Raw genomic sequence first — 17839 nt, 5'->3', positions numbered from 1 at the left:
GCACACAATTAACACATGCGTGGTGGGAGCCAGAACTTTTGAGGAGCAGAGAGGAATCAGCAGAGACAGCCCACAGCAAGCCACCAGAAGGTACGTGGACACAAGGCAGGGAGCGGGGCAGAAGGCTTGGTGTCCCAAGGGGAAGAGAGGGACCAGGAGCACCAACGGGACTGTCAAAGCAACAGCCTTGGGCCCTTGATTCAAACCGAGGAGCTGGACGGGTGCTTGAGGGAACACAGCTCTCACAGCCCCTCTGCACAGGTGTGGGCTGCAGAGCTGGCAAACCACAAGGTGGCTGCACTCCTACCAATAACAAGGGGTCTCTGGTTAATAACTCAGCCAGCCATTACTGAGAGCTTGAATTGTTTTTTGAATGGTTTCTAGCAAGGCCTTAAGAGCCATGAAAGAGCAACAGGTGAAAAAAATTAGAGCGCTCTGTACCCATATTTTGACAAATCCCTTGATAAACTCCCCAAGCTAGGAGCTGTACTCCTTATTGCATTGCTTCCCTTTACGCTTCCTGCCCACTCTCCAAAATCTCCAGCCACCTCCTCAGTGCTGCCCAGAGCTCGCCAAGAGGACCGAAAGGCAGTCTAGGTTTGGAGGACCAGGAGATCGCATGAGCACCAAGGAACACGCCTGAGTCACCAAGTCCCCACCTAGAAGCATCAGCATCTCTACTCAGCACTGAGAAAGTGGCTCTGAGGCAGGCAGCTGGCAGTGAACAGTGCCATCGGCTCTGTTGGGGAGAGGAATACGCACAGAAACACAAATAGCAAGGGATCCCCCTAAAAAAGAGCAAGAATAAAAGGATATCTTGCTTGGAAAACACATCTTTCTATGATGATTTAGGTACCTGAACTGAATTTTCTGAAGATGCATCAGACTACGTGTCTTCTGGAACAAACTTTCACCAGACATTCCTGAGCAAAAGAGGGACATCTATACACAAAGCTCTGTTTACTGGAAGCTAGCAAAAGCTACAGAGCAGTGACAAGCCGCTGTGCTATGCAAGGAGAGCATATCACACCCATGTATAACACAGTTTGCCCTTAGCCAGACGAGGCAAGGAAAGTGCCAAAGAGACGCACCCTTTCCCACTGTCAATCAATATCCCGGACCTGTTAAACTGGGCAAACCCACAGAGAAACTCTGCTAATTGTGCTCCTGACTTCAGAGAAGAACTCCTCAACTCCAAAGCAGAGACAAGCTTGCAGTTAGCAGCAACGTAGGCAGAGTGGGCTTGATTTGAGAGTCACTACTTTATATTTAACACCCTGCTAAAATGTTTTAGCCCAAAATATTAATTGCATCTAGAAGCATGCTGTTTTAACCTGCTTATGCAAGAGCTCTAACATTCACGCTCCAGCCCACAACAACTTGCTCAACTGGCTAAGGAGCATCGCAGTTCACAGAACGAAACAGTAACTCACTCGGAGGAACGTCATCCTGGCACGGCGACGTGGCCAGTAGGATGAGAGAGGGCGTGCTACAGGAGTCACCTCTCATTGACTTGTATCAGGGCTTCATGCCTGACCAGAGAACTCCTGAGTGCCACGGGATGGAAGGAGATGCGAGGAAACGAGAGGAAAAGCAGTTTTCAAGAAGAGCAAAGGGCTGGGAAGGGACAGCTGAAAGAAAGGCACCCACTGCAGCACCGGCTGCCACGGGAATTGCTAACAGGAGGTCACAAGGCTCTCATCAAAGAGGGGAATCTTCCCTTTAATACAATAAGCAAGCACTTTTTCCAATTTTGGTCAAAACAAGAAGATTCCACAGGCTGGATAATCTTATCTTCCAGATGCACATTTGCATATTAGCAGACCAGTTTCTCTCCCACACACCTTTGGTGGCTTACATAAAACTCCAGCCCCGTGTGCTCCGCAGTTATCTGCCAGTCAGCACTTGCAGCCATACGGCAGCAGTTGTGGCTACCAGTAGCCAGAGAGGAATTCTCCAGTGGCCTCTGAAGCCATGCCAGGTCTGCGTGTACCTCGTACTCTTATTTTCCAGGGAAACAACTCTTTAGGCTTTCAAAGATCAGCCTCGTACCAGAACCTATATGCAATGTTCTCTTCTAAGGTGTTACCTCGAAACAGCCTGACCTCAATACAATAGCCCAAGGCTGAGTCAATCCCAATTTTGCTCACATTCGGCACACAGTCACCTGACAGCAAAGCTCCAAGTGTGCTGTACATTGAGCTTCTGTGGCTCTGGTACCAGAACGCTCAGCTAAAGATGAGGTACCCTTCTTCACCTCCTTTGATTAGATCCAGCCATAAAATAGACGCTCTTCACTACTCGTACAGAAAGGCAACGAAAGCACAAGTTGCAAGACGATCCTGTTTCCAATCAGACAGAGCAGCTAACATCAAAACCAGATTTCACTCTGGCTTCCTTGCTGAGCTCGGTTCATTTCAGACGTTGAGATTTATGGCAAGTTCTCGTGCCAGGTCTCACACCAGATCCATACCCAAGAGAAGACAAAACGTCTCTTCCTAGGACAGGCAGTAATTGTTGCTCACTGCCGTGTGTTAGCAATCCCATCACTGAGCTCCACATTTTGCCTTGCCTTCAGCACTTTTGTGCTTGGCCATGCGTCTTGGCGCTAATGCACAGCTTGCTGAGACGCTCTGGATTTTCTCCATCAACCAGGCTGGGGGGAATTGCCCTTTGTAAAAAAGTTCTGCAATTTTTGCTTATGCCCTCTCATGACAGTGAAAGATCCAGACAGAAGTGTAACAGAACCAATGCTCCAAGTCCCAGTCATGCAAGCAAATCCAACCTTACAAGCTGAGGAAGCTCTATTTTTCTTACATAGACAGTATTAAATATGGATACGGTCCCAAGCTAACCCTGCAACAAAGCCATACCTATACTGAGTTTGTTTTGCTCACACAGGACAGTTGCAAATTACCATTTGTAAGCTTCCTAGGTATTCAATTTGAACAGGTGTTCAATGGGATAAATCCAACAGCTTTCTCTGCAAAACGTCATCAAGCATCTTGAGTATTCCTGGATTCCTTCCACGCTTTAGGTCTCCTGGTTTGTGTTTTATCCTTCCTCATCGCCCCTTCCTGCTTACAGACCCTTGAAGGGAAAACTTCTGCCTAAGCACCTGACAATACTTTATCAACCCTGCTAAAATAAGAGTCCTTATCAAAAAGCCGTGTTTGAACTGCAAGCATTCAGTGCTCCTATAACAAACAGTCACCACCATGGCATCGCCTGAAGCAGGCTTCCTCCCTGCACCCAGGAGCCTGCCCTTGTTCCTGTTACCAACAGTAACAAAACAGAGGCTGGATCGATTTCACAGGAAAAAAAACTGTTCCTTAGTACCAGTTCTGCTGGTGCTAACAACAACAAAATAACGATCAAAGCACCATTTAAATAGTTGTGTTATCGAGTTCACTGCTTACAGAAACCATCAAACTCTTAAGACATGACTTTCTGTAAAATAACAAGTTTCAGAACACTTCAGTTGAAATCAGTGAAACAATCCCCACCTAATTTTTAATCGGGCTGTCACTGTGAAGCTCATCTCTATAATCTCGCTTGGCCGTAACGTGCCATCACAACAGTTGCTAACGAATAAAGCCCAAGCCAAGAAGAGCTAGAGCACGGGAAGGAGCAGTTGCAGTAGGCGGAAAGCTTGGAAGGGTGAGATACCATCTCCTGTCCTGGGATAAGGCTTCTCCGGGCTGATGCTCATCAGAGAACCTGCAGGATTCCTGGAGTTCAGCGAGGCCCCGCACACATCTCCCAGGCACCACGCGACTGCTGAGCACCTGCTGGCACCCCAGCACCCGCGGCTTTATAGGAACAGGGGAGCGTTCACATCCAACCTGCACACGTTAGTCAGGCAGTAACAGAGGTAAGCTGAAAGATCTTCCCATAAAAAGGACTTATTTTTAACCTAAACGAGCAACTGAACAGACAGTGTCAACACCGGTGCAGAAAACATCAAATAAAAGACCAGAGCTGGATGCACCAAGAACTCTTGTAAAATATCGGAGAGCCAATCAGAGAAATCAGACAAGTTCCTTTACTTCTGCAGCTTTGTGTTCGGAGTTAGCAGCGACCGCCCACTTGCAATAAATTTACTAATTGTGCGAGCCCCGTGTGTCATGATGACTCCTGCTGTGTTCTCCTTGTCATGGGAGCATGACAGCACAAAGCTGCGAGAGCAGGACAAAGTCTTTCCACTGGACAACGTTACTGTACATAATGCAGAACTCTTTGTATACTCCTGCTAAGAAGCGTGATTCAGACGGCAGTGTACACACAAAGCACGGTGAGTTGATAGGGAAAGTCACAAAAGCCTTTTCTTTTTAAAGCAACGCAGCAAGATCCATCTGGAAGCAACTTTCAGATGAGAATTGGTGCTTCCATGGAATTTCTGCACAGAAATCAAACCTTCAGCCACTGCCAGCCCCTCCACTGATAAATAATTTTAAATAAAGATCAGGCTACTAGCAGTATCACACACTCTTATTGCCGTGTACTAACTGCATTACTTACACACGTTTAAATCCTCTTACTCTAACATCTCTCGAGCCACAGCGTCAGTCAGGAAAATACCCACGCCTCTCCCAAGCGCAAGTCACGGTAATAACTGCCTTACTGTACCAGAAGAGAACTGGAAGCTGCAGGATTCTCTGAAATGATCCAGTTCCCCCAATAGTTCTCTTCAGGAAGGAATTAGAGCAGATGCAATTTGTGAAAATCCAAATAAAAGATTATGTTCCTCAGCACCACCCTACAAAGACGTTTGAGAACTTCTCTCCTTTATCAATACCATAACCTAACTGGAGCCCTCCGAGTAGTTACAAACGGCACTGAGCAGAACTACAAGCAGCTCGCTACTTGCATGGATCATCTCTGCCCCCTCCATGGGCCAGGCTGCCCTTCCAAGGAACGTGTCGGGATGCACGGAGAAGCCTTGGGACGTACCACGGCTTTGCATTCTGCTTGCCAGAAGCACCAGCTTCCAAAATCAAAGGTAAAATCACCAGGCAGCCTGCTTTGGGCATTCAGCTTCGCCTGGGACTTGGTAAAGCAAGATATTCCAGTTGGCTGAAGTGCTCTCAGATGACTACAAAGAGCAGCATTCCCCACCACGTAACACATTGCAAGGAACAACTTGTATTATCTCAGACGAGCTCTCTCCCCATCTTATCGTTATCCTCACGTGAGCACAGCCCTGCACCGCTGCAGAAACACAGACCCGTGCTCCTGCCTCAGCCGCTCTGCTCCAGTAAGAGCACTGCACACAAACACACAAACCTTCCTCCAAAGCCAAGGTTAAGCCTCACCTCCAGGAGGCGAGATGTCAGCAACCCCTTTGTTCCAGTGCCACAACTGCAGGCAACCCGAGCCAAGGCTAAACAACTCGCCTCCCCTTCTCGTTTCACCTGCTCACAGCTGGTTAGCAGGAACGAGCCCACTTGCCCAGCAAGCTCTTACATCTTGGGGAAGGAAAAAAAAGAAGTGATCGTGTATCTAGTAGTGGCAGGGAATTTGGAGGAAGATAGAAGCACATCCCAAAGGACACACGATAAATCTTATTCATGACTTCTGCTCGGAGCCTGCTGGAGCAGGTGGAGCCCTACAAGAGCCGGCTGCGGGCAGGGATCCTTCCCACGGCAGGACGAGGTTCAGGCTGTGGATGTGCTGCTCCGGGACGGTTCCCAAGCAGTCGCAGCTCTCAAGGAGGCAGCCGGGCAGCTTCCCTCCACCGGCCTTGGCCAGCAGCCCCCAGGCAGGGCCCAGCACCCAGGCAGGAGCCCCGGGCCGCGACCCAAGTGGCGCCAAGGGCTGAACCAGGAAGTTTGGGGCGAGCGGCCCCAGGAGCAACCTCCAAGAAAATCCCAGGATGTAAAGCTCCCGTGCTGCACTCCCCAGCTGCGCGCTCCGGCCAGGGCAAAAAAAACCCGGCTCGAGAAGCAAATAATTAAAAAAAAAAAAAAAAAAAAAAAAAGGAAAAAGGAAAAGCAAACAACAAAACCCCGCAAACCCCAAACCCCAACCCCAGCACCTGAACTTTTAGGGGCGAGCCACGCTCGTTGCATCCCGGGGCGCTCCCCACGGGGGTGGCTGCGGGGAGCTGCAGAGGGGCAGCGAGGAGGCTCCGGGCACCCCGGGGAGCCCAGGGCTCGGGGAGCGCCTCCCAGCCCCGGGAGCGAACCGGGAGCAAAGCCCCGGGGAACCGCCGGAGACCCGGGAGGGGCGGCGGGCACGGCTCGGGGACCCCCCCCGGGACCCTCCCACGTCCCCGGGGCTCCCCCGGAGCTCCCGTCCCATTCCCGGCGCTCACCTGCGGGGCCTGGAGCCGGGCCCGCCCCGGCCTCGCTCCGCTCCCCGATCGCTGCCGCTCCGCTGCGGCCTCCCCGGGGCAGCTCCGGGAGGGGTGCGGCGGGGGCGGGGCTCCGCGCGCAGGCCACGCCCCATGTGGGCGGGGCTTCGTATTCAAATCGCCTCCCGGGGCGTGGCTCCATGTGCAAGTCGCGCCCTGTGGGCGTGGCTCCGTATGTAAATAGAGCCCCGGGGGCGTGGCTTCTCATGCAAATGAGGGCGAGCGGCGGCCTCGCCTCCCTTTCATCCGGCGCGGTCAGGGGTAATTGAGCGCTCGGCTCGCTCTCAACCAATCAGAGAGCGGCCGCGCAGCCACCGCCCTATGGGAGGCCGCGCAGCCGGGATGGGGGCGGGGCCTGAGGGGCCGGCCCCGCCCTTCGGCAGCTCCGGACCCGGTCCCGGTCCCGGTCCCCCCGCGGGGCTCCGCGCACAGCGGGGTGGGCACGGGGAGCCCCTGCCCCGCCGGGACACGGCCCCTGCCTCCTGCCCCGGGCAGCCTCCGGCCCCCCGAGGAGCAGCAGCCCAGCGCCAGGCCCGGGGGAGGCTCCAGTCCAGCCCCGAGCCCCGCGAAGGCTCCAGCCCTTTGTCACCATGAAGGTTCCTCCCCTCCTCGCTGCACAAACAGGCGGTGGGAAGCCTCACCGGAGAGGGGAAGCCTCAGCTGTAAGGAGCAGCACAGCCGTTAGCTCCTCACACCGCCCTGCTGCTGCCAGCCTGCCTCCTATTGCAAGGGAACGGGAGCTGGGCAAGGAATCGTGGTAACGTGTCGGTGCCCCGGCTGGCTGAAGCCTTTGCAATCCCTGCAGAGCTTGGAATTGCCCCGGTAAGGGCCAGGTTCCAGCCCAGCTTCCAAAAGGTGAAGTTTTTAAATGAAGATCCTCGCTTCTGTCATCGTCTTGCAACATCCAGTTGATCCACATCGTGGGCCAAACTGAAGCGGTGGTATCAGTCTGCATCATAATCCCATCCCGGTGGAGGCACTGTCAGATGTTGTGGTGCTGAGCAAGGCAGCCACAGTTTCTCAATCCTCCCTGCAGTAGTTATTAAATTGTAATTGTTTTGTGCTGAATCAGGGAGTCTTTGCCCTAGCGAAACTCACTGGGTGGCTCTTGTAGGGTTCATCGATACAATTCCACCTTGGCATAAACAGATGAGGCTGATTGAGATCACCAGGAGGGAGTTTGACCTAATTCTAGGACAAACATGAGCCCCGTGGGTCAGACTAGAGCTCTGCTGGCTGTGCCTGTTCTTAGAAACTCTCTTCCCACCGCCTTTAATCTGCAAAACAGTCTGGGAGAACGCTGAGGGCACAGACTGGAACTGCCAACAGCCCCGGCTTTAAGAGGACTCTCAGAGCAAATGCACAGCTCCCAGGAGGAAGGGAGAGCGTGGCTGGGAGGAGCTGCCAGCCCCTCAGCTCGCAGAGCCCTGCTGATTTCCTCCACCTGATAACGCAGGCATGTGAATGAAACAAGAACAAGCGCGGTGCTTGCAGCAGCTCACTGCCACCTTGGGCTATGATACTTGTGACCGTGCAGGAGGAAGATGGCACGGCGTCGTGTGCTGACGGGAGCTGCCTGGGGACAGAATCAGCCAGGCCCTGAGTCCCGCTGCCCTCCATGGAACAAGGCAGTGGCAGGACACAAGCACAGACAGAACACAAGTGGAGTTACGCAGCCTCACGGCTCTATGGCCACGAGCAGGCGTTCACCAGATGGTGCTGCTGGGGTCCCAGCAGTCTTCCCAGAGTCCCTGCAAAGTTACTTACATTTTAGGGGAATTAAGAACCAGACTTAGGAGCTTCCACTGTTGGAAAAGGCTTCTTTATTGCTTAACCTTCTTCTCCCATCTCCAAAAAGAACTAAAAAATTATCACATAAAATGCATCTAAATCAGTTGCTATTACACTTCTGAAGAACCCAGATACAGAACTCAGCTGTGCTCAGCAAGCTTGCACCCGCTGAGCAGACTTTCTGGCACCTGTCACCGGCACTTTTGCATAGAGGCTAACGCAAATTTGGTACCTGGATACCCTGGCGGAAGGCTCCCATGATAAGGCCCGGAACACAACGATGTCCTTGGCTTGGAGCACAACAGCCACAGGGCTGGAAGGCTCATTTCTATCTTCTGTCTTTACTCAGGGATCTCACTTGAGAAACAAAGACAAGGATCCACAGCCAGGAGAGAGGTCATTGGGTTAAAACAGGGGGCTGCAGCACCGGGCTGCTGAGATACCACAAACAGTGCACCAACAGTGGTGGCATAACTTCAATCTGGCGTGATGGCTAAAATACACCTCAGCACAGCTGTAACAGGAGGCTGGGGGCTATCTGCCATACTTCGGGGCTTTCTGTGCTCTAACTGATGAAACCGTGTGCAACATACAGCTTCCTGCTCTCCAGTGCCTGGAAACTTTACTCAGGGGGACAAATTTTATGGCTCTTACTTTTTCAGACCAGAATCTGATCTGGTAGCTGTTGGTGCGACTGAACGGCAGAGGCTCAGGACACCATCACTGATCTGATCAGCTTATTCTGTCCCTGACTGACCTCAGCAACTCCAGCCACAGTAGTTCTTAGCACAGGACAAGGGATTTACGCCGCTAAAGTACTTTCGAATGATCCCCAGGTCAGCCAAAGCTGACACAGAAAGGCAGACTGGTGGTCCAGAAGATGAGAAAGCTGGAGAACCAGTGCCTACAGGAACAAGCAGTGTGTACTCCAGTCCACAAAGCCCCAGCTAAGCCACCCGCACTTGTCTGCAGTACATTTTGTTGTCATGCGAGAGCCATCCCCCACGGTGTGAAGCCTGGAGCAGCAAATACAACAGTCAACTACCCAGAGTTCCAGGTGGTTATCACAGGCTCTATTTCCCATAATATTTTGTTAATCAAGAAAGCAAACCCTGAGTGAAGCTCTTCCCATTTTGGCAAACATCAGTAACTGCTGTGATTAACATCAACTGGCAGCTTGAATTCCTTCAGCGAGTGAAAGGCAATATCTCCGTATTCCACCAGTGCAAAGACCACCGGGACGTCCCCGCTCTGATACGTAACCTGCTTCAAAGCCCGAAGGGATGGGATCTGCTCCTCAAAGCTGCGGAGGGAAAAAATAGCCTTTGTTTATATATTCTTGCTTTGAGAACAAAGCTGTCCTGGCCAGCGATCACAACAGCTCCTTCTGGTCTTAGGAGCTGGTTGTAAACCTCCCCGCCCCTTTCAATCAAAGCAGGAAGCTGATGAGCACACTGAGAGCTCCCGAGAGCACGCTGCCTGCTGGAAACAGGGAGCTGTCAAATCCTTTGCCAAAAGCAAAGGCAACTGCAAAATTCTCCACACTGTGCTGCTTAGATGCGGCTCACCGGGCTACTGGCCAGCTGCCAATCCAATGCAATCTTAATACCTTTGTGCTTGGAAGACCTTTGGGTTGCTGGGATCAACACCCAACCTGCTTTTCCCTTCTTTTCAATTCTGCAGTGTTTGCTCATAAATGGAAATATTTATGCAGCAAGAATCATCCTACTTGCCCGTGACACAGACCTTTGTCAAACTGCATTACCTTCCTTTGCCTGCTGTAGCTGCAGCCAGGGAAGGAGGGACGGTTTTAGCACATCAAAGTTAGAAAAGGCAAGGAGTGAACTTTGTACCTGTCTACAGAATTTAAGTATCAGATTCTGGAGCCAGCAAGAAAGGGGACACCTATCCTCTGCTCGTATTGATTTCAAAGTTACATTTAACAAAGGTAAAAATGCTAAACCCACAGCCCTGAGCCTGTAGGGAGCTCCATGGAGGTACATCTCTGCAGAAATCCACAGGGATCCGCACTGGCTGAGGATTCAGCTGCCATACAGGTCCCTGCAAAACTGAGCTCAGTGAAAACTGAGTTTCACGAGTGTTGCATAAATACAGCTGTGGCTTCTTATTCCTGACTCCGGTAATACTCACAGACACGAGTAGCAACCATATGACCAAACAGTGTGGGCTGAGTGCAGGGGCTAGAGGAATTGTGAGCCACAGCCTCCAACAAAAGAGGAAGAAAAAAAAAAAAAAAAAAAGAAACATTTCTGGGCAGGACCACCCTAAGGGAGGCACTCTGATGAACTGTAAAGCTCACAAGATCCTGGGTCATTTACAGATCATTAGGATTTACTGTGTGCTTCAAAGCCCCATGCATACCTCTGAACACACATCCTGACATATGGTTTCCCAGGGTTTGTCTTCTTAAACTTGGCCACAGCATCGGGTTGGTACACATTGAAGCTTATCTTCAAGCTCTCTGAGTCCTCCTGCAGCCTACAGAAGAGGGAACACATCCACATACTTATGGGATTGAAACATTGTATGGTGCAGACAAATCAGATGCAAGAAGGAACAAAAGCTGTGAAGCCTGGCTAGTTTGGGCCCTGTGAAACGCTTTGCTCCTCAAGGGGCTGACCCTGGGACTGCTACAGTTTCTTTCCAGACCTTCTATGTTCTGTAGCCAGACCAGAGCCAGCCCCTGCCCCACATCTGCCACTCTCCTCTCCCTGAAACCCTATGGAAGAAGTACCACTAAAAGACACAGAAGCAAAGCACTGCTCTGTCCTGCAGGGACAGCACACAAACACCACACAGACTCCTTAAGGCAAGAGCAGAACTAAAACTCCCAAGGCCCAGGCTTTACCATCACTGCAGCAGGGTCAGCAGCACATCCCAGGGGTGAGGCAGAGCTGTGCCCCAACCCAGATCTGCAGGACCCCGGAGCAGAGCACTGGATTCTCCGGACATTCTGGATTCCCCCCAACTCCCGAGCTTCTGCCGTGAATCTCACAGACCTCACAAGCAGGGACGGTCACAAGACAGCCCCGTTCCCGAACAGCTACGAGCTGGCTGGCTGGCTACTAACCGGGAGGCTCCATCCAGGATGTGGGAGGGCTGCAGCACGCTGATCTGCTGGAGGATCGCAGCTGGAGGGAGAAAGAACAGGAAAGGATCAGACCAGCTATTTCTCTCCCAGGGCACTCCAAGCACTCCACCACCACCCACGAGCCTTCCTCCTCCGACAATGGCTGGCAGCACCACAGTCACCACTGGCTACTTCAAAGGCCTCAACTTCCTCATCTCCTCCCAGCGCACAGCCCAGAACACCCTGCAACTGCTTTGCAATCTTGCTGGCCCCGATTTCACATGCCTAACAGCCTAGCAGGAGGGATTGCAGTACAGCAGGACATGGGGAACGGATTAGGAGACCTCCTAAGGCCCTGTTTATCCTGGCACTTGAGTGGGCTATAGAAAGAGACGGAAAGGCAGGAAGACAAGCTTTCTTCTCTCCCCCCCCATCCGTGGCTGGGCTCCTCTGTGCCTACTTTGCCCAGGCCTTGTAATGAGGTTTTCCTTCTCAAGGCACTGCCCCTAAACTGACACTTAGCTTCCCCAAGTCGTCCCTTTTGCCGCTGCATAAACAGGGGCAGGGCGTGTGCGTGTCCCCGGCAGGTTCCCACAGCCACTACCTGTGGAAGTCGCTTCCTCTGGCCGCAGAAGCGGGGTGACAGCCTGGTCCCAGAGATGCGGCGGTCGTCTCCAAACCCTCTGCTGGCTCCTCTGCTTCAAAAGGGCTTTGTACTCCTGCCAGGTGGAGCAGCGCCTCACCTCCCTGTCAGCATTGACACTGCTCTTGTACCTGCTTTCCCTCTCCAGCTGCTCCCTCTCCTTCCGTGACAGCTTCTCCTGTTTTAGGTTGATGCGTTTACACCAGGAAGCTGCGTCAACTTCCCTCCCTGGCACATTTTCTGGCAGAAGCCCGCAGTCAGGCGAGGGCAGATGTGTGCACGGCTGATCTGGGGCCACGTTTGGCAAGATGATGGTGGTAAAATCCCAGCGTGGTGCACGGGTGCCAGTGCCGCTTGCCTCGGGGTCTCCAGCCCTGCTCCTGGAGGGGCTCGGGGAGTTCTTTTGTCTTGTATCAAGAGGAACTGGGCTCGACTGCTCCTCTCCGCTGCCAGCATCCAATTCCTTTGGCTGCTCTGACAAGGGCTTTTCATCCAAGGGAAGGCAGCTGGGATCTCCACAGTCATCTCCAGCTTTTTTGGGGGTCCCTTCAGCTTCTGGAAGGTCCTCAGACACTTTATGTTTCTTCTCAAGTGACCTAAGGACAGAAGCAGCAGCATAAAAGACAGGGAGGGTTTGTGGTGGGACATAATTCTCTTTAAATCCTGCCTCCCCCCATGTAACAGGAAGAAAGCAGTCTGCTGTGCCTGAAGGAAGGGTGGAAGGAGCCCACAGCCAGGCCTGTAAACCCTTGACAAGAACCTCTTGGCTTTAAGGAGGATCCTGCTTGCAGAAGGAAAAAAAAAAAAAAAAAAAGCAAGCCAAAACCAAGCAGGGAACGCCAAAGGTAGCGTAGGCGTCTCAGCAGCCCTGCACAAGGCTTGCCTTCAGTGCCCCGGAGAGTCCCAGTCCCAGCAGACACATGTTCTCAACCCGCCCGCAGCCTCCACACCCCAGCTACTGACCCAAACACCTCCACGCAACACGATGGCTGTCAGCCAAACTGAGCAGGCCTCAGATACCAGCACATGCTTGGCAGAAACCTGTCTGACAGCACTCTGGTATGGCACGCAGTCCCTGGCTCCCAGGAAAGATGAGGCAGCTCTGAAAGCAGCAGTTTTATCTCCCAGTTCCTAAAACTTCAGAGCTCATTAGGCACCAATTTACTCGGTAAGAGGACTGGAGTTGCAGACCTGTCTCTTCCTCCTTGTTTCTTAAAGGAGGACGCCACCTACTGGAAACTCCTAATTATAAGATCAAAATTAGTAATTATGTCAGCTGGTTTGCATTTTGGCAATTTCTAGAGGCCATGTGCAAGGACCGGAACCCATTTACGCTCTCTGCTGCGCAGGCCTAGCAAGCAAGCTACGTTAAGAGGATGAAAGTGCACGATGGGCACTGTGGAGTCTTGTGCTCCCTCTAAAAAAGGACAAGAGAAGGCATCTGCCACTTCTGCACTGACCTCTCTCCCCTTCTATTTTGGCATCTCATCGCTGCAGCTGGGAAGCCTGGTGGCAGCTTGCCCCCATTAGACCCGCAGAAAGCGCAGATGTGCCAAGAGCATGCCGCAAGGAGCTCAGGAAGAGCACTGCAGTGCCTGGGGAGGGCACCCACAGCACGAAGGGCTGAAGCTGTAGCAAAGTGACTGATCCTGAGCCAGCAGGGCAGGGAGAGCATGGCAAAAGGCTCTGGGCCACATCCTTACCCAGGGCTGGAACTCCTCCTCCTTTTGCGCTCGTGTTTCCCTGAGCTCTTGCAGTGACTTTCCAGGTTCAGCTGCCTCTCGTAGGGGGATGGGACAGTACTGCAAGGAGACACCACCACAGAGGCTGAGAGCAGGGCAGGGTAGCAAAACTACCCTTCTGCTCAGCCCCCAGAATACAGCAGCAAAAACCTTTTCTTCCAGGCACAGAGAATCCACAAGCAGGACCAAGACAGTCCTCAATTCATGCCCCATTGCATGTCCCCAGTCTCCTCCTCAAGAGGAGAGGAGCAAGGAAGGGTAGAGCGCCACTTTTAGCCTTTAATTCTCCCAAGAGGTGGAATGCAGGGTCAGAGTCCTCTTCTCTACTGTTCCATTAGAGCCATGTAAAGGGCACAGGGCTGCTCAGGATCTTCAGAAAGGAGAAAGCAGCGTGGAAAGGAAAAGCTGGTTACCTGGGGTTGAATCTCAGTACAATATAACCCAGTTGCTTCAAGTGGCTGAAAACCTTGGAGCAAAGGAAAGCAAAGAAGGTTAGTTTACTTCAGTCCTGCTGCAACTGGGTAAACACCGTGTGGCACGGGAAGAGTAAAAAACCCCCACAGTTAGGAACCCGAAGAAAAGGTAGGGAAACAGGAACCAATCATCTGGGAAAAGCCTCAGAATGCCCCCCCCCTTCCCTCCCTACCTGCCTACCCTGCCCTTAGCCCCTGGAAGAGTCCGCGTGGCAGCAGCTGGGCTCCCTGCTTTCATCCTCCCAACACACCTGGTAATGGGACAGACTCATCTCCTCCTGGGTTAGCAGCATCTCATAGGCTTCTTGGATCGACAAGGGCAGATTCCTGTAAAAGAGCTGAACACAGCCCTGCAGGACAAAAATGACATTTAGAGAACCCCAGGGAACAAATCTATTTAAGGTCACAATGGTCTCTTCCCACTGGCCCCGACAGCTGGCCCCAGCACCCTCCTTCACATCACATCCATGCCTCCCCACAAAAAAGGGGAAAAAAGCCAGGGCACTAGGAACACACCTCTCCAGGGGGACAGGCTGAAGGCATCTAACTGGTCTTTTGTGGGGATGGATTCTGCACTCAGCAACTGACTGAACGATTTTATTGCTGTCAATTTGTTTATGATCTATTGCTTGTCAAATTGCCAGAGGCAAAACCCCCTGCATTTGCAATTAGGATTTAATGGATGTCATTAGATGCCCATAATCTAATCGAGTTTTGCTGAGGGGGAAAAAAGCTCCCCTTTAGATTGGTGCATCTGTGCCTCTGATAACAGCTGTGGAAAGAAAAAAAAGTGTCTCTACAGTAACGAAATCCAACCAGCATTTCTGCAAGGAGAGCAGCGCTGAAAGTAACTTGGTCTCACTCCCTTGTGCTACATTTAAATATCTTTGTCATGTGTACTAGGGAAGAGGTGCCAAGCAGCAACGCCAAGGATCTCAGATCAAATGTAAAGCGTGTACAGCACTGGCTGCTAATATCATCTCTTCCCATGCCAGCAAGCTTCGCAGAGGAGGATGGAAGAGTCCAGAATTTTAATGTGGGAAATTCTTCATTCTAAAAGGATGCAGAGGGCTGTATATCACAATGAGGAGATGATTTTGTTCAACAAAAAGACACTGCATACCGCCAGCCCTTACACAAGGCTGTTCTGTGCTTACTTCATAAAGGCTTTCTTGATACACAGACAGCAGCTGCCATAGCAGCATTTATTCTGCTGGACATCCAAAGGATAACTTAACGTTTGTACAGACAATCAGAACTGCACAGGACTTTCCTGTTCCACTTGTAGTCATGTGGACATTCATGGCTTTTCATGAACACAGGCATTTATACCGGGTACGTGGCCCTAACAAGCTGGATAAACTTCCCCTAATTCCCATCAGCTTATTAGAGAAGAACAGAGAAACTGTGTTAATGAACTTGTGAACCCTGTTCTTGCAGAAATATGCATGACACCCTAGATAAGGGAGGAAGTCAACTTAGGACAGAGAAGGTACTGACCAGTCCCCAATGTCCTAATTAACAGTATACCAGTTCTGAGGAAAAGGATTTCTCAGTGTCATATCTTTTATTCCAATTAACTCCTGCCAACCACAGATAATGGTTTGATCTGGTTTTCAGAAATTCCCAGAACACCGAGTTTTCCCAGACCAGGGCAGACTTTGGTAGAATAACTGATATATCAGCATCTGTCTTTCACCACCCTTAGAGAAAGAAAGAAGTCTCAGTTGAAAACTTTGTGAACATGCTCCCTATGCTTCTGACAAAAGAGCAGACTTACTGCTTTAGGAACAGAAATTCAGATCGCCCAAACACCCTCCTCCTAGTCTCTACCATCATATTTGATGCAGGAGTGGGTTAAAGACAATGCCATCTGGATAAATTCACCACTGATCCAACGAACACATGCTACCAACAGCACAGAAACTGCCTTAGAGTACAACATGCAAACCCCTGGCCTGGAGAGCAGCACCTCCATCAGCAAAAAGGCAATTTCATGAGAACTAGATGTTTATCAACTGCTCAAACTGCAGCAGCAATCAACGCATGCTAACTGACTTCAGTCTAAAGCGGAGTAAATGTTCAGCTTCTAGAGCTCCTTCAGTCACCCAGGAAAAGCCCAAGCACGGGTAGTCTACTTACACACTCCAGCAGGTACAGAGCCTCCTCAGGCAGCAGGCACTGTTTGCCACGCTCTGAGAACCCCATGGTGTGCCAGAACTTCCCCTGGAACAGAAGCACAAATCCGTGATGGGTTTTGTCTGCTCTCTGCTGACAGCCAGTCTCCCTCTCACTTCAAAAAGCAAAATAAGGAATCTGCAGTTGCCAGCAGGAAACGAAGGTACTGAGTACACTCTGCAGCAGACTCACCGCAGGGGACTGCAGTTCCACAATGCCCTTTTCTGGCTTCCACTCAGCTTTCACCAGATTCCCCCTGTGAAGGTTAAAGATTAGGGTTCTTTATTATCTGCATGTTCTACAATCAACCACAATCAACCCCTGGTTTAGCAACGCAACAAGCTCAGGAAGGTGTCAAAAGGCGGCAAAGTTTCAGGTGGCATTTTTACAGGGTAAAGCCCAAGAAAGGCATCATCCTCTGGATCTGACGGTACCACGGGGAGGTGTTATCATCACCAAGGAGTTCAGAATGTCTTCAGCCAGCACCACAGGCATCTGTCCACAGGCTGCAGCAGCCTGCTGGAGACATTTGGCCTAGGTGACCCACGATGTGCACGCTGCATCCCACCCACACAGCGATGCACATGGGCTCACAGGAAAAAATTAACAGCTGAGAGAAGCAGGGGGTGACTGCAAGGATGAAGGGGAGGCTCAGGGGAGGCCTCATTGCTTTCCATGACTCCCTGAAAGGAAGGGGTGGGGAGCTGGGGGTCGGCCCCTTCTCACCGATAACCGTGACAGGACCCGAGGGAGCAGCCTCGAGTTGTGCCAGGGGAGGTTCGGGTGGGAGATGAGGAGACATTTCTGCTCAGAAAGAGCAGTCAGACACACAGACAGACACAGACGGACTCACAGGCGCTCCACACGCTCCTCGGCCAGCCACCGCCACTGCTCGTCCCGGCAGAGCCGCAGCCTCTCCGCCTGCTCCTCCGAGCCGTCGGGCACGGCCTCCTTCGGGCCGCCGCGGTACCGGGGGGCCCCGCTCCGCCCGCGGGCCTCCGGCAGCTCCGCCTCGCTGCGGGGAGAGAGCGGGGGGCGCTGAGGGGGTGCTCCGGGGAGGGGGCTCCCTTACCCGCAGCTCCCCCTTCAGGGCCCGGCCCGCCCCGTACCTCAGGCTCCGCGCGCCGCCCGGCTCCATGGGCACCAAGCGGGAAGCGGCGCCCGGCACAGGGGAGGGGAGAGGAGGGGAGCGGGCAGCGGCCCCTGGCGGAGCGGCGGGCACCAGAGCCACGCACTGAAGCCGTGCATTAAAGTCATAAACTAAAGCCATAAACTAAAGCCGTGCACTTTATTGTGCGTTGGGCTTTGTGGCACGCCTCGCACGGGAGCTGTGTGGTGGGGCTGTGCACTGAGCTGGGCGCCTCATGGAGCTGCTCACCTCTCCCAAAGGGATAGGGCAGAAAATGAGGTGAAAAACTCCTGGGTTGCGTTAAGGTCAGGGAGATTGCCAACCAATGACCGTCATGGGCAGGGTGCCTCAGCTGGTGATAAATTAATTGTATTTCTTGCCAATTAAAACAAGTTTGGAGAGTGAGAAAAATAGAGAAATCAACACCCCCATCCCAC

The 17839-nt window shown here is 52.1% G+C and overlaps 2 protein-coding genes across 8 annotated transcripts in view; both read right to left on the bottom strand.

Annotated features, from left to right (window-relative positions):
* Positions 1-6467, bottom strand: part of LLGL2 (LLGL scribble cell polarity complex component 2) — a 33986-nt gene extending 27519 nt beyond the window's left edge. For all 7 annotated transcript variants that reach the window (XM_068654726.1, XM_068654728.1, XM_068654730.1 and 4 more), the window contains exon 1: positions 6317-6467. The gene's annotated coding sequence lies outside the window, so the exon portion shown is untranslated. The remainder of the gene's footprint in view (positions 1-6316) is intronic.
* A 1694-nt stretch (positions 6468-8161) lies between these two features.
* On the bottom strand, positions 8162-17677 carry TSEN54 (tRNA splicing endonuclease subunit 54). Its single transcript, XM_068654735.1, has 11 exons — positions 17383-17677; positions 17127-17288; positions 16466-16529; positions 16238-16321; positions 14347-14445; positions 14036-14088; positions 13584-13682; positions 11842-12476; positions 11238-11298; positions 10529-10645; positions 8162-9449 (listed from the first exon to the last, which is right to left on the bottom strand). The coding sequence occupies exons 1-11, from the start codon at positions 17541-17543 to the stop codon at positions 9290-9292; spliced, it is 1695 nt and encodes a 564-aa protein (XP_068510836.1). The 5' UTR covers positions 17544-17677; the 3' UTR covers positions 8162-9289.
* Positions 17678-17839: the final 162 nt, after the last annotated feature.

Source organism: Anas acuta, chromosome 18 (assembly GCF_963932015.1).
Source record: "Anas acuta chromosome 18, bAnaAcu1.1, whole genome shotgun sequence".
Lineage (NCBI taxonomy): Eukaryota > Metazoa > Chordata > Aves > Anseriformes > Anatidae > Anas > Anas acuta.
Note: the sequence above shows the minus strand (reverse complement) of the source record. Positions and strands in the feature narration are given on the sequence as shown.

Bases quoted from the DNA above. Each gene is read 5' to 3' on its own strand.
- TSEN54 (XM_068654735.1), bottom strand. From the start codon at position 17,543: ATGGCTTTAGTTTATGACTTTAATGCACGGCTTCAGTGCGTGGCTCTG. The intron at 16,530-17,126 runs GTGAGTCCGTCT...TAACCTTCACAG, and splicing joins GAGGAGCGTGTGGAGCGCCT to GGGGAATCTGGTGAAAGCTG. The intron at 9,450-10,528 runs GTATGCATGGGG...TTCCCTCCGCAG, and splicing joins GTCAGGATGTGTGTTCAGAG to CTTTGAGGAGCAGATCCCAT.